Source organism: Acinonyx jubatus, chromosome A1, assembly GCF_027475565.1.
Source record: "Acinonyx jubatus isolate Ajub_Pintada_27869175 chromosome A1, VMU_Ajub_asm_v1.0, whole genome shotgun sequence".
Lineage (NCBI taxonomy): Eukaryota > Metazoa > Chordata > Mammalia > Carnivora > Felidae > Acinonyx > Acinonyx jubatus.
The window spans coordinates 155,188,616-155,205,575 of NC_069380.1; the positions used below are offsets into that span (position 1 = coordinate 155,188,616).

Consider the following 16,960-nt stretch of genomic DNA (forward strand, 5'->3'; position numbering starts at 1 on the left):
ATAAAGACATTAGTCAGATTGTAATCCAGTTTCCTTACTGCTCTGGCTTTCTGAAAGACAAAACAAAAAGTTCTGCTCCCTTTAAAAAAAAAATCAAATCAGCAAAAAATAAAGCCAGGAAATCAAGCATCATGAGTGCAGGTATTTAACCCACGGATTACCCAAGGTCTCTAAATTCTCATTCTTTACTACCTTACTTATATTTCTTATTACATATAAGCAAGGTAATAAATCCCAAGGAAGATCCTTGGGTGGCTTGGGCACAATAGTGTGAGAAATCTTTTCCCATTATTTCATAACAGTTTGATCTAAATGAGTGTGTCTCAACAAAATTTCCTAAATGTCTAATGGAAGTACCTGGGATGATAAATTTTTGTAGCTGACTATGGGTGTGATGGGGGCCTGGTGAAGAAATGATGTAGGGGAGGACAGAAGAGGAGGGTGTAAAACCAATTAGAAGCGTCCCTTGGGGCACCTGGGTGGCTCAGTTGGTTAAGCTGCCGACTTCAGTTCAGGTCATGATCTCACCTTTAGGGGGTTTAAGCCCTGCGTCAGTCTGTGTGCTGACAGCTCAGAGCCTAAGCCTATTTCAAATTCTGTGTCTCCCCCTCTCTCTCTGCTCCTCCCTGGCTAGAGCTCTGTCTCTTTGTGTCTCAAAAATAAATAAACATTAAAAAAAAAAAGAAGCCTCCCTGAACTTTTGCCATAGGTACAGAAACTGCCCTTAATTTTAAAGAGAAGATTAATACCACTGCAAAAATTCACTTGCCTTAGTTCCTGATCTAATTCAGCATTCTGGTTGCCTAGATACAGATGTAAACAAAAATCCCTCTCCGACTGCAGAGGAACAGCGGAATGAACCTGATGGCCACCTTCCTGGCTCAGTCAGTGACCAAGAAAAGAAAGCAAGTACTTTTAGACATTCATAGTAAAAATAGAATATTTTGTTCAGCTTCTTTAAAGCTTAGCGTTATTCAGAGAGTTCTAAGGGGTCCTAGTAGAGTTGTTTTTCTTTTCACTCTACCTATATTTCTTATTTGTTCTGCTTTTACAAAGTGGCTGATGACAGCACAAGCTGAAAAGAAAAGGGGCCTCAATTTGTGGATACATTCATTGGACTGACTTTTAACAGGCAGGGCTAGGTGTTAACAAAATTTGACAATTATTTTTTATAAAGATTCAAAAGAAACTATGATAAATTCGAGATACAGACTTTAACATGAAAAAGAGAAGAGCTAAATAGGTTTCTTTTATTGGTACTTGTCATTAATGAAAAAGAACATTCAAAGAAGCAGTAGTTTTAGCCCTCATCAGTGGATGAAGCCTCTTGTGATAGAAAGAGCACTGGAAAGCTAGCACAATATCAATATCAAGCATTGATCTTTGGTATCTGATGGCTGTACCATACCCAGGCTGTGTGACTTTTAGCAGTTACTTAACTTCTCTGTTTCCTCTTCTACAAAATGGGCTAATTAGGCCTAACATACAAAGATGTGAGATTTGAATGAGCCCTAAGAAAAAGGGCTTAGCAAGTAAAAGGGACTCCATCAATAGCTGTAATATAATTATTATCATCATCTATAGGATCTTGAGCAAGTCCACTATTTCTCTAATCCTCACATTCCTCACCTATAAAAATAATCATTTTAGGGGTGCCTGGGTAGCTCAGTTGTTCAAGGGTCCGACTCTTGGTTTGGGCTCAGGTCATGATCTCATGGGTTCGTGAGTTTGAGACCTATGTGGGGCTCCTTGTGGAGCCTGCTTGAGATTATCAGTCTCTCCTTCCTTCTCTCCCTGCCCCTCCCCCACTCACACTCTCTCACACTGTCTCTCTCTCTCTCTCTCAAAATAAATAAACTTAAAAAAACAATAATCATCTTAAATTTTTCTGTGATGAAGTAGGATCTCAGTAACTACGATTCCCACCTTATAGGACATCATATATGTGAAAGGTTTTTTTTTTTAATTTTTTAATCTTTATTTATTTTTGAGAGAGAGACAGAGTGTGAGCAGGGGAGTAGCAGAGAGAGAGGGAGACACAGAATCCGAAGCAGGCTCCAGGCCCTGAGCTGTCGGCACAGAGCCTGACGTGGGGCCTGAACCCACGAACCGTGAGATCATGACCTGAGCCGAAGTCGGATGCTCAACCCACTGAACCACCCAGGCGCCCCTATGTGAAAGTATTTTATAGGCCATTAAGCCATAAAGGATCATAGCATTTTAAGGTATTCTTACAAAGCCGATGAAAACTGACACACATAAAAAATCCCATGTTGTTCCTGAGAATTGTTAATATAATTACATTCTTGCTTGTAGAAATAGGGATGAAACAGAGCTGACTCTTATATTCAATTACCAAAGATATAGAAATTTACATATTACCTTAGATACATCAAAAATTGCAGAGAAGAAAGAGGAAACAGATATGTCACAATGTTAATGACTTTTGCTCTATGTAAATAGTACAATTACAATAAGATTTCTTTTTTCTGTAACTTTTACTTTTCTATATTTTCCCAAATTCTCCTCCATTATCAGGTTTAACATTTATTACTTTAAAAGTATGTGAGTTGTGTTTTTAAGAGGATGCTATTTACAGTTTTCAAAATAAGACTTAAAAATTAATAATATAAAAGTAAAAGATATATATCCAATTGTTTCACTTGAGAAGGGGGAAGGAAACAATAGACGAGTAATTTGGTGTCCTTGGACACAATAGTCACAGACTCTTTCATCCCACAAAAGGGAATGAAAGAACTACTAGGTGCCAAACATGTAAGGCCCAGGACCAGCCAGTTGCTGAGCAAATACCACAGACTCCCTCACACAGGCCAGGACAGCCATGGCAAGGTGAGAAAGGAAGAGCTGGCACAGGTCGGGAGCCCAGGACCCAGCGCTGTTCCAGCTCAAAACTGGAGTCAAAACACAAACCAGGGCAGAAGGCCAGTCATGTTCTCTAGGGAGTTAGGATGGTTTCCATAACATGGATACCTGAGTGCCCTGTGGATCAGTGTATATACATCCTCTAGGGGAAGACTCAGCTTCAGGCCATCAGACCCATTGCAGACTCCATTCAGCAAAGGGGAGGCAGGGCCTACGGCACTATCATGGCGATCACTGGCTCCATTCTGAGCATCCTCGAGCCTGTGCTGGTTGACCAGTATCAAGTCAGCAGGGTCAGGAGAGCCTATCGTCAGGATTCCTTATTAGCTTCCTTGATAATACATTTCTTTCTTTTTTTTTCTTTTTTTTTTTTTTTTTTAAGTTTTATTGGAGGGGAGAGCTTTCCAATTAAGTCTCTTAGGCCCTACATCAAGAAGTAAGACGTGGTAATTCCTTAGGCATTTGCAAAACGAATGATTCCTGTATGTAGGTCTTAAATTTTACTCTGCTCACCATTACAGTATACAATAATATAAACCAAGACAAAATATCCCAGGAAAATATTTTGTTTAAGTTTTAAGCAGAGGTGGAATACTACTCATACTCTCCCTATTGAATCCAGTTCGGTGACGGGCTATCAAAATGAACATAAATCTGTGTCCTGTTTTTAATCTTAAAAATAAAGAACATTAGAGTTTAAAACGGTTTTAGCATATGCCAAACAATGAGTGCATTTGGTGAACTCTTTCCTCCCAGAAATGCTGCAATATTATGAACTTTGATGCAGTGGAACTTTCTTTCTAGTAGCACCATGTTATTGAATTAGGTAAGTGTTCATACAGTCAGTTCTACTTAATACTAGTAAGTAATGTACATAACTGTGCTCTACTTTTATTTCTCATTGACTATAATAATCTGACATCCAGGTTTCCTAGAAAACAAAGTTATCTGGATAGACCAGATTTCTAGTTTTGGAGTTTGTTTTTGAAAATTAGCTGATTCCCCGCAGAAATTAGTATGATGGAATAATTCACTCCGTGAGAACTTCTTTAGTATCTCAGCCAGTAATCACTGGATATTTCACTTTTAAAATTTTCTAAGAATAATCCATGGTTTGACTTATCTAAAAAGTTTTTTCTGACTGTGATACCAATCTATGAAATGCAGCTCTCTAGTATCTTTCCAGAACTTGACTTTGGTTTTAGTCTCCAGAAACACAGATGGGGCATGTGCAAGTTTAACTGGGCTGATAGTCTATGGTATATATTTTGCTTAAAACTAAAATATTTATATAAAAATAATATGGATAAGACTTCTGTATAAAGTAGATGATGATACATTTTAAACCCGTGACCTTTATTTTAGGTAAGATTATCTCCAGCCACAATGTCAGCTAAGAATTCTACGGATCTAGTTGAATATGTTGACAGGTAAGTTGGTAAATTACAACGTGTTTTAACTACTTACTATATTTAATGATTCAGCTAGAGATTCAAGTGCCTGAATGAGATGTTTGAGTTCATCTAAACTAGTTCTCTGCTTTCAGAAGAGACGCATTAAATCATGTCAGAAGATGAACCTCTCTATGCTATTCCTTTCTGATTCAGAAAACAAGCCAGTTTTATTTTACTAATTTATTTAAAGCCTCCTCTTTAAATAACTTCCATAGGTTCCTATAGATTATGAATAATGCCACACGAGTGACATGAAAAGATTGATACAGGTACCTATGACTTTCAAAGTAAACCAATAAATCTATTAACAATTTCATAATTAAAACTCAGACAATTTGTAAATATGTTAAATTAATCATCAGAAAATTTTGTTTCTGCTATCCAGTGCCACACCTGGAGCTCATCCAGGGAAGGACTGCAGAAGAGGGTCTACTCTGGGGACTTGGAAATAGGACATATTATTAATGAAAGTGCAATGTCCAAAAGATCCTAGAACTCTAGTTTGTAAAGGTGCGATCACAGAGGCAATGCATATTTGTTTGAATTGTTTTCTATTTTGTATGTCAGGAGATTTGGTCTGATGCAACGATTAATGCTTTTAGGACACTTGGGATTTAGTCTCGGGACTTGCACTAATTGTCTGTATGACCTCAGTCAGGCCCATCATGTATCTTGGCTTTGGTTCTTTCATTTGCCAAATGAAGAGGTTTGATTAGAAGCTCTTAGGACCCACTATAGTTTTTAAAAAATTCTGGTCATAAAATATACATTATGACAAACAAGAAAAATTATCAAACAAAAGAAATGATCAAACAACATGAGAAAAGTCTAAATACTGAATTTTCATTTTTTTAAATTACCTTTAACAATGAAGATGATAAATAATTTTTGAAGATGACAAACATTTTAAATTCACTGATTTTTTATCACAGTCTGTTCACATGATGGATTTCCCTGATCCTTTGCCAATCGAATGAACACACCACACAGAGTTCAACCACAATATTTCAGCCCCTCTTTTCATGCTGCCCATAACTTGTACTTGTTTATGTGACAATAAGGTCATAATCAAGGGAAAATGAAACCAAACAAGGGAAAAGGATTTTTTAATGTTTAAAAATACAGTATTAGGAAAGGTGACATTTTTTCTGAGCTAAGGACAATGATTGTGGTGTGCATAAAAATAATTATTTTACAGGGACATATTAGCTACACTTGCCAACCAAGGAGGAATGGGAGACTTATTCTTACTTGAATCTACACATGACAAATAGAAAATAGAAATCATTCTTCTGATCTGTCAAATTCCAGTATGAACCCAAGTGGACTTCTTTAGCCCAGGCTGCTGACCTACATACCAGGAGATGACAGAACAAATTCCTGGAAGACCATGACAAACCTACAAAGAAATTCAAGGAAATTTTTGCCCTTTCTTGGATTCCAGAGAAACTAAAATTAAGACAAAAGGGGAGAAATATTATGTAATTCAAAGCAAAAGTATAATGAAGATTATCTGGTGCCAACATTCATTTCTTCCTTGATCTCCTCCAAAACCCCTCTCTTGCGGTCTAAGCCATATATCTATAACTCCTAGGTACCACCTAAGATGGTTGGGGTTTTTTTGTTTTGTTTTGTTTTGTTTTGTTTTGTTTTGTTTTGTTTTGATCTTTCCCCTCTAATCTCCCAGAGCAGGCTGCAAGCTCCCGAAACACAGGGACTATAGGATATTATGCTTTCTGATCTCCACCCCCCTACAGTCGTAGCCTATCACGGAGTATTGAATATTGATTCCTGCAGAACCATAGTGGACAGACTGAATGGAGAGTCTAGTGGAACAGCTGAGTCTTTAAGACTCTGCCTCATGCAGTAGACTCCTGGGTAGCTGATTAACTGGAAAAGCAAGGTGGCACACAGGCATTTCAATAATCAGTGAAGGTACTTCGAACTGACATGCTAACTCCAAAAACATAAACATAAAAAAACAATTTAAAAAATAGCTTCATCCTTCAAGTCATAGTATTCATTGAGTGACAACAGATTTATTGATATGCAGAGAGGGTAATAACAGAAGCAAAAGTCATTATGAACTTAAGCTACCAGAATCTATATTACATATTCTCAGAGGTTCTGCCTTATAAATCTATACGGGAATATTTATAGGAAATACTGAAAAAAAAAACAACAACAAAACCAATAATAACAGCCCCAAAAGGTGAGAATGAGCAATAAAATGGGTAATACATACCCTAAGAAAAAGGTTTGTCTAGAGACATGCACATTAAAAGACCTGGCAGACCAAGCACTGACAAGGCTCTTCCCAGCCTCAAGCAGTTGGAACAACACCCACACATTATAGTACTTGTTAAACATTAGGTCATATTAATAATCCATGGAACAGGGGGAGGCGGAATGCTTGCAATCATTTATAGGACAAGTACGGTGACATTATATTAAAGGCAGTAAATAATTCTGATTTCCACAATGTGTTCGTGGATTCACAGTGGCAGTGTGGCCAATGCTCATTTAAGCTTCATTGAACAGAAAAGCACCAAAGCCTTTTTTTTCTTTTTCTTCTTTTTGTCCCTGCTGGTGGAAGGATCACCACATTGAGGCCAGGCGCCTCAGGTCCGCTCTTGAATCTGCCTCTAATTAATTAGCTATGGGACCTTGAGAAAGAGGAAATGCCTTTTCTTTGTGGGCAATCTCTGCCTCTTCTCTAAAATGGGGTGGAGTTTTAAGTGATGATGAGAAGCCTGAGTCCCAAGGGCTCTCTGTGTTCAAAATCAAATCCAGATTTCACTTCCAGGATGCAGCTCAGAAAGCTGCCTCTATGTGCTACTTTCTCAACTCTGGCCATAATTTCTCATAAGCATTCTTTTATGTAATAAGGCAAATGGCTAAGATTTAAGAACATGGACTATTACCCCTTGGGATTTAATTTTGAATAAAAAACAAATTCTGCCTATAAATCTCTTTTTATTTTTCTTCAACTGACTGCTGGAAAAAAATTCTTAACACTGAATCAATAATTTCTAAGGTCTCTTCCATCCCTCAAATTCTTTGGTCTTCTAAAACTGGTTATTACCTTTTATTCACTTAACAAATACTTACTGAGCATTTATTATGTGCTGGGCATTATGTTAGGCACTTAGATAGTCATTAGCAAACAAAACAGACAAAGATCCCTGCCCTCACGGGGATTCCATTCTAGCAGGAGGAAGGGACACACATTGTTAGATAGCCTGTCAGGGCAGGCCTCACTGAGACATCAGATGTGAGCAAAAACTAGGAGATGAGGGAGTTGGCCATGTGGACATATGTGGGAAGAGTAACGTTTCCAAGGCAGGAACCTTCCCGAGGTGTGGCTGAAAAGGCAAGGGGGTAAAGATGGCTGGGATAAAAAAAGAGGGAAGTATAAACTTGAACCACCATGCCCCCTGGGCCAGGAAAATGAAGTTGTTTGTTATGGAGGAGTTGTCCAGTACATATCTCAGAAATTCTCTCAGGAGTACAGTTTGGGAAGATGAGGGGTCTGGCTGACAAGCAAAGAATGGTATTTAAAATTGGGATTCATAAAACTCTAAGTGAAATAGGCAAAAGCATACATGATTGATGATTTCTCCTTGTGAGTAGGATATGGCATTCAGGGCCTGTGAAGTATTTATTTTCAAGGTTTTCTCTTACTACCATGGCAGACATTTTATTGTATTGTGATGCATTGCTTTGCTTGGTACAAGATGATGATAGATATTTCACATTACAGTACACAAGAAAGGAAGACAAAACACTGTTGGTTGAGCTTTCTATGGGATAGGTCATGTTAGGTTGGAGGACTTTCTGGTTTTGTTTTGCAACATCATATCCATCATTGAGGGCAACCAGCTCCCAGGTGAGAAAGCTCAAAACAGTCTGGGCAGCTTGGGAAGGAAGGGATACATGGGGCACTCTGGGTTCATTAGCAAGGTTTTTTATGATCTGGCAAACCCTCTTACACCCTGTACAACTCCCTGGTCTCACTGACCATGTTTGTTGTTGAAGAGTCCAGTTCTTAGTCCATGTTAATCTTCTCATTTAATCCTCTCAATAACCCTAACAGCAGCATAGTGTCACTATTTTAAATATGAAGACCCTGGGGTTCAAAGGAGTCAAATATTTGTCCAAGTGCACATAATACTATGACAGAACCAAGATTCTAATCCAGAAATCTATGTCTAAGTTATTCCAAAGCCTGTTTTCTTAACCACCCCTCTATCCACATTCCCTGCCAGCTATCCTGTCAAGACACACACACACACACACACACACACACACACAGACATTTAACCTCCAGCCCATCCCTGGACCATAGAAGATGTGATTCAACCATAGATTTCTGATCTTCCTCCACTAGGGCCCCTCTGGGAGGAGTGGCCAACCTGGACTCACAGCATCCTATCTGTGCCTGGGAGGTGCTGCCATCAGCCACAGTGCAGTCTCTTATTCCTCTCTAGCATCTTCTCACTGCCTGCCCCTCAACCTGTGATGGGCAAGACTCTGGCTGTGGGTGGACACAGCTACCGGAATTGGGCACAACCCACAACACCCACATATTGCTCAAGGCAGGGCCTGCCCAGATGAAGTTCAGTCCCTCCCACCCCAGGAGGCCCCCTGGATTCCCGCCACACCTATGAGCTTCTGCTCAAGTCTGAGAAATGCACTGAGGTCAGGTTGAGCCAGACTCAGTTCTCTAGAGCAGAGAGGGAGCCCCTCCAGCCTCTGGGCTTCAGTGAGGATCCTTAGGATTCCACAGTGAGATGTGAGCCAAGCAGAGGAAAGGTAACTGGTAATTACATAATGTATTCTGAGGTAACACAATATAACAGGAAGAGCTACTAAGTAGTCTAAGCAAAGCTGCTGTGATGTAGGAAAGAGTCAAAGAAGCAAATTAAAATATTTCCCAGCTGAGTGACAGACAATCTCCAAGTTTCAGTTTCCATCTGAATTGAGAAAAATTTTACCTATGCCATGGGGGTAGTTGTGGGGATGAAATGAAATGATGTATATAAAAATGACACGTCAGGGGCACCTGAGTGGCACAGTCTGTTAAGCACCCAACTCTTGATCTCAGCTCAGGTCATGATCTCACAGTTCGTGAGAGCAAGCCCCCATCAGGCTCTGTGCTGATGGTGCGGAAACTGCTTGGGATTGTGTCTCTCCTTCTCTCTGCCCCTCCCCAACTTGTCCTCTCTATCTCTCTCTCAAAAATAAATAAATAAACTTAAAAAAATTGTTTACATGACATGTAAACTATGAGCATTATATAAAAATAAGACTGTGTAATAATAAATTCCTTACATTTCTCCATGGCTAGGAACTCCCCTTAAATAACTTACCATCTGTATTAGTTTCCTAGGGCTTCCATAACACAGTATCATAAACTGGGAAGGTTAAAACAACAGATATTTATTGCCTCACATTTCTAGAGGTTAGAAGTCTAAAACCAAGGTGTCATCAGGGTTGGTTTTTTTCTGAGGGCTCTGAGGAAGAATCTTTTCCATTCCTCTCTCTTAGCTTCTGGTGACAGCTGGTGATTGCTGGTGTTCCTTGACTTCTAGATACACCACTTCAATTTCTACCACCATTTTTACATGGTATTCTCCATATGTCTCCATTTTTACATAGCCATTTTCTTATAAGGGCATCAGTCATATTGGATTATGGCCCCACCCTCCCCCCATGACCTCATCTTAACTAATTACATCTGCAATGACCTTACTTCCAAATAAGATCACATTTTGAGGTACTAAGAATTAGGACTTCAACATATCTCCTTGTGGGGATACAATTCAGCCCATGATTCCATCTAATAATTACTAATAATTATAGTAAGAACATTTGTATATGACACTTATAGACGTTGCAAAGCACTTCAAGTACATTAAGTAAATTGATATCCTTCAGTCAGTTGGTAGGGCAGGAGTCATGATCTCCACAGGACACAAAGATCTCTCCTCTGGACAACCTAAGAAAGGTTAAAGATAATAAGTGGCAGAGACAGCCCTTGAACCCTGGTCTTCTGACTCCAAATACTGTATTCTTTACCCGGGAGACTGACATAAATAACACGTACATCCCCAAAATAGCAAGGCAATATGGAAAAGTGTCACAAAATAACTACAAAATGCTGTAAGAACTCCAAATATCATCAAAACTACTTGCTAGAGCAGTTTACATACACTTTGCCTATAAGTATAACTCATCATGCCCTCATTCACACAGAGACTCTGGAACACTTGCCAACTGAATGCCTCCCACAAGGAAGCCAATCACAACAGGTGCATCATTAATTCTGTAATTTTAATGAAAATTTTACTAACAAAGTGTTTGCCTCATATAGCATATAACTGTTTTGCTAGAAATTATCTACAACCAGTCTCCTTCTCCAGTCTCTCTTGGCCATGTCCTTATTTAGAGTCCTCTCCTCCAGGCTCCTTTAGGCAGACCTCATGCTGGCACAACCCTATTGGCTTTGGTCTGCCTCTTCCCCACCTGTACCCATGAACCTGGAGTTGCCTCCATCTCAATCCTAAAGCATTCAGTCTTGTGTAAAACCCAGCAATGGAGGCTTGTCTAGCTGCCAAAATCCATTCGCCAGGGTGGTTAGAAATAAGCAACAGAGAAACTACGGAAAATATTTTTTTCAATTTCATTGTTCCATAAACTTACAGGTTATTTTTGTGAGGCATCAAAATGTTCTCTAAAATTTCACTTCACGTGTGTGTGTGTTGTGTGTGTTGCAGGACTGTATGCACTGAGAATGGAACTAGGCATAGAAGATCTCCCAAAAATGAAAATTTTTTTCAGTTATACTCTTCATTGTTCTAGAAAAGAACTCAAATTTTCAAATTTCTGCATCTTGAGTATTACAGGCTGACAAAATAGTTATCAGAATCTCCTAAGTAAATTTAGTGCTTGATTCACAAGAACAGAACAGGCAGAGAAGTGAGAGGCTCTAGGTACGGATGCCTCTGCCAGCAACAGCACAGCTGGTACAAGTCACACCGAATCACAGAGAAACAGAACTCAGAGTTTGTGGAAAATCTGTTCAGATTCAGTTGTCAGCTACATAATCAATGATTTATGTAAAGCCCAAATATCTCTCTGAAAAGGCCCCCTGGGAATTCTTTCTCCTGTGCTTAGTAACTCCATCTGGACTAGTCTGGAATATTCAGTCATTTCTTTCCTTTCACAGTTAAATTTAGATGTAAGTCCCACTGATACAATACACTAATAAAACAGTGCTTTCTTTTTTTTTTTTTTTAATTTACTGAAAATTAGAGTGACCACATCTTGTTACTCAGTTTTTAACCATTTGGATGATCTTTGAAAAATGGTATCAGGAAACTCTCTTAGAAGACTGAGACTGTTCATACGTGTGTCTTTCCAGTTGTTGATTTAGAAAGTCAATTGCAAAATAACATTCTCTTTTTTTAAGTTATTTTTGAGAGAGAGAGTGCACATACACACACACATGCACATGGGAGAGGGGCAGAGAGAGAGAGAGAGACAAGGAGAGAATCCCAAGCAGGCTCCACACCGTGGAGCCCAATGCGCGGCTCAAACTCACAAACTGAGAGATCATGACCTGAGCCAAAATCAAGAGTTGGACACTTAACCGACGGATTCACCCAGGCACCCCCATGATATTCTCTTTTCTTATGGTAATGGAAATGGAAAAATATATAAGCTCTGTGTTTATCTTGCAGGAATCGTGTAAATAGAATGAAACAGCATTATTTTGTGCTTCATTAAGCATCATTAAGCTTCATCTTTAATGCTTCACTAAGCATTTTTTATTAATAAAAAATAATAAAACTCCCAATTTATAGTAAACGTTAGGCACAAAAAGGAATGCTTTCCACTTAAATATAAAATAACTTCTAAAAATAAATTTTACAAACTAAAGGAAACTATATATCTATCACTTATATAAGTCACTTAATGTCCCTATTGTTGCAGGAAAATACATTTGCATAACACTAGGTGCTGCCCTCCTTACCAGGTTCCTTCCATGTGCCAAATAGCAACATCATTGGGGCCAATCATGGCAAATGGGACCACAGACTGGCATCTGAGCAGAGGTGGCAGCTTTGTTCCACTGGTCTCTCTGCCACCTTAGGTCTGATTCCTCAAGTTCTTTCTGGACACAATCTTGACACCAGCCAATAAATAGCACACCCAAAGAGTGAGTGAACAGGGGCTCCCCATAACCCTGGGCTGCATTGGTTTTGCCGCCCCTACCACATGCTTCTCACATGTTATCTCTGTATTTACAACCACACAGTGAAGTAGGCCTGTTAGCCCCATTCAAGGATGAATTAATTGAAACACTTGGTTGGTCAGTGGTGGAACCTGTGTTCTGCCATCAGTCTATCTTGCCTACCACCTTGCTAAATTGCTTCTGACTCTCCATATAACTTGAGAGCTCATATTCTCTATTTCACACCTCAGCACTTTATATATTCTGCCTTATCACTCACGGATCACAAACTGAGAATCACTCACTGATTCACATGACCAGTTTTAAATAAATAAATGGGTTTCAATATCTAGAAGACATAGAATCATCTAAGTGTTTACTTAAAATGTTTATTCTTGCTCTGTCCCCCTCAACACCCAAATTGTGATCTAACAAATCTATGACAGAGCTAAGGAATCTGCATTGTAACAACTTCCCTCCCTTCTCCACCCCCCATGATATTAATTCAATTTTCTTTATGAGAAACCCTGAATTAAACTAAGTTCCTTGAGGGACAGACCATTATCTATTATGCATGGACTAGAGTAGACATTTAGTAAATACTAATATAGTTTTATTTTAACTGACATTTTTATCGGTAGATTGTTAGATATAGATACAGTGCTTTCAGCTACACAGAACAAAGACTACAACCAAAATGATTAGTCCACATTTTTAAAAATCTAGAGTTTAGTTAATTTAGAGGCTTAGCATCATCAAGCAAGTGTTTTCTATCCTTTTTTTCCGCTATCTTCTTTTCCCTCATGGTCACAAGATGGCTTCAGAAGTTCCAGACATCACACACAGGCATGACAACATCCAGCAAACAAGAGAGAAGTTTCTTCTTAGGTGTTTTTTCTTGAAAGCAAAGAAACATTATCCAGAAACCCCACAATAGGTTTTTCCTTTCACCTGACTGGCCAGGTCAGTCCTACCTAAACCAGCTTCATCTCAACCCAGAAGAATAAGACCACCATGATTGATTTGCCCCCCTCCCAAATGACATGGGGGGTGGGAGGATGAACCAAATCAGGCAGTGGTGGTGTGGGTTGGGGGGTTAACTATTAGGAAGTTAACCAACAATGCCTGACACACTGGGAACACCTAAGAGAACACAAATACTAAATTTTGAGAAGAATGTAGCATAATTTATAAGTATCTGTATAGGACTGATGACTAAGGACCAACTTCTCTTTCCCTGGCACATCCAGACTGCAGACTGTGGAGAGGTCAGAAAGCAGCACTAGCTCAAGGAAGGTAACAAGTAAATCTGCCGTCTGCCACTAGGCTATGTGTCACCATCAGCAGGGCCTGACATCCTCTTCCCTTCTGCCTGTGACTCATACATCCAATCGACAGAGCACTGTCAGCATGCTGGGGTTTTAGAGAAATGGAATATATATATATATATATATATATATATATATATCCCCATATCCATTTGGTAATATTCCAGAAGAACATTTTTAAGCCAAATGAGTGGTAGAGGGAATCTAATGAAACCCTTAACAAAGCTTTTTTTTTTCCTAAAAATGTGCAGGTGACAAGAACGGGGAACTTCACCCAGGCTGAGGCTATTTTGTACTGCTCAAGAGAAGAAACTGTAAACCTTGAAGCTCAAACAGTAGTCTTCATTGTACCTTCCTCCACCCCCAATTTCCAACAACAGAGCCTCAAGGGAGCAAACAGTACAGCCAGAAAAATCAGTCAGTCAATAAACATTTACTGATGACCTACTATGTGTCAGGCACTGTTCTCAGTGTTGGAGGCATTGTGAAGAACAACTTAGATAAAGCACCTGTCCACGGGGAGCTTTCATTCTAGTGATGGAGGGCAGAAAATAAACACAATTAAGATCATTTTAGATAATGATAAATGCTGGGGAGAAGAAGAAATGGGGTATTATGATAGAAAGTGACCTAGGGGAAGACTTGTCTGAGGAGGGGATACTGGATTTGAGACAAAATCAATGAGAAGGAGGCAGCCATGAAGTGACTTCAGGGAAGAGCAGTCTAAGCAGAAAGAACAGCAAGTGCCAAGGCTCTGAACAATGTCCTAGTTTTGCATGGGTGAGGGATGAAAAGAAGATGCATGTGGTTGAATGAGAGTAAATGGATGGAAGAGCAGGAGGAGATGAGGTTGGAAAGGGGAACAAGGATTTTATTCTCAGAAAATGGATAAGCCATTGGAGGGTCTCAGACTTTGAGAAAGACCACTCTAGCTTCCATGTGGAGGATGCACTTTTTGTTCAGATGCAGAAATAGAGGAGATAATGGCGGCCAGGACCAAGAAAGGAAGAGACAACTAAGGAAAGAGTGTATATGAAGCCTGGGGACATTTCTGTGTGTCCTTCCTGCTGCCACTCTATTAGGTCACATGAGTAGCATCAAAGTGAGTCCCCTGCTTCTGCTTATTATCTCTTGGAATTCTAGGAATATAGGAGAGTTAAGCTTAACATTGGATTTTGGAGTCACACATATGAGTTTCAAAGTTTGACCCTGACATAACTAAGTTGTGTGACCCTTCCTTCTGTCTGATTAATTTTTTTCATTCTGGTATTCTAAATCACTAGTTCATTCTTCAGCTATTTCCTCCTTCATATTATCCCATCTTTTTCTTTATTTCAACCATTATATTTTCACTTGTTTACTTTTTTAACATTTTCTAGTTTTTTGTTTTCATTTTGCTAACATCTTCCCTTCTTTTAATGTTAATTAGCCTTTTAAAAAATGTCTTACTGCGTATATCTTAGTGTTTATCTTCTGTAGAAATCTATAATCCAGTAGGTTATTTGTTGGCTAGTTGGTTTTGGAAGAGCCCGTGCTCCTCAAATGTCTTGCTATCTTGGCCTGTGAGTTAATTTTCCCCTGGGGGTTTTGGCCAGACCCAGTTCTCCACTGGAGTCCTGTCAGCTCCAATAAACTCAGGGGGCTGGCATGGATGAGCCCCAGGCCCAGTAAAACCTCCCCATCCTACGAAATAACTTGTCCTGTCAGGTTTTCACCTTTGCTCCTCAGAAAGAAGTAGCATTAGGAGACCAGTGACTTTCCCACCCCTGGAGCCTGTGGAGGTAGGAAGGTATAAAAGCAAATGCTCAAGGTCTGTTTTTACCCCAAGCTTTTTGTTACTGTTGTTTGAGGTTCTTACAGGTCTTCTGCCTTGCCTGATCTGACTCTTGAGGACACTTAAACAATAATCTGAATTTCACACAACTAGAGCAGTTTACTATCTAGAAGTAGCAAGAGTAGAACTACAACAGTCCTTCTTCCCCATTTTACCCTCCCACAGCCTTGCTGAATTCTCTCTTGCCCCAGGCCAAAGCGGCCACCTGACTGTGGTTGGGTTGCCCAGGAAACAGGCTCTGAGACAGAGATTGGTGAACAGAAGGCTCATTAAGGAGTGCTCTGGGGTCACTGCCAGGAATGGAAGGAAAAAAAGTATTGTGATACAATTTCACAGGGAGCCCTGAAGCTGAGATGGTCCTTCCAACTTGTTCTGAGATAGAGCAAGTGTGCCAGGCCTTTATAGCCATACATTGACCCATCATTGATTTCAAGCTGCCCCAGGAAATGGGCATGGCCTTGAGCAAAGTGACTGTCTTCACCAAGGCGGTTCCCAGAGAAGCTCAGCTGAGGGCTGTCAGCCAGCAGTGCACCCAACACTTAGGAAAATAAGTCCCACCTTCCTGAAAAGGGAGCTGGGGGGCACATCAGGGCACCCCCTGCACCACCCCACACCCTCACCAGTTTAAAATAGCCCCTGCTGCCCAAGGAGGGCAGTTTTCTAATTTTTCTTTCTAGTCACTCCAAGGTTTTAGGAGGGAGAGAGGATAGAAAACCATCAGTCATGCTAGCTGAGCATTTTGGTCAAGACCATAGGACACCCAGGAAATTTTACTCCTGAGGAACTGTGTAACTCATTTCTTTCTTCAGAGTCTGGGTCACAGAACCAAGCAAAGTGAATTCAATGAAGAAAAAGACACAACAAAGTAGCTTGTCCTTCAAGAGGCTTATCAGTGAAGGGAAAGAGTAATATACTAATGCCAATAGGGGCTATCAGGATTTTACATGCTACTTTACCCTAATTCTTAAGAGCTCTAGCCTATTTCTTTTTTTCTCATTTATTGTGTTTACTTTTTCACTGAACTTCTGACTCTTTCAAGAATCTCTGCCTTTGAACTATCATTTCTTCCAAGTTAGTAGGCAGCACTCTCCTCAATGTAGAATTCTCAAGTATTAAATGTATGTGGATCCAAGTTGGCTTGTTAGAATAGTGGGTAAAATATAAAATGATTCCTGCTTAGAAACATGAAAAATGCATAATGTAAGACCAAGGCAGAAGTCAG

At 39.7% G+C, this 16,960-nt stretch overlaps 1 protein-coding gene across 2 annotated transcripts in view; it reads left to right on the plus strand.

The window, feature by feature from the left end:
* The window catches only part of FAM81B (family with sequence similarity 81 member B), a 58,473-nt gene continuing 41,513 nt past the window's right edge, over window positions 1-16,960 (plus strand). Inside the window, exons 1-3 of one of the 2 annotated variants that reach the window (XM_015065774.3) lie at window positions 1-141; window positions 808-905; window positions 4,249-4,313. In XM_015065774.3, coding sequence (XP_014921260.3) covers window positions 132-141; window positions 808-905; window positions 4,249-4,313 — 173 coding nt within the window. In that variant the 5' untranslated portion in view covers window positions 1-131. The remainder of the gene's footprint in view (window positions 142-807; window positions 906-4,248; window positions 4,314-16,960) is intronic. The other variant, XM_027037794.2, reaches the window with a different exon arrangement.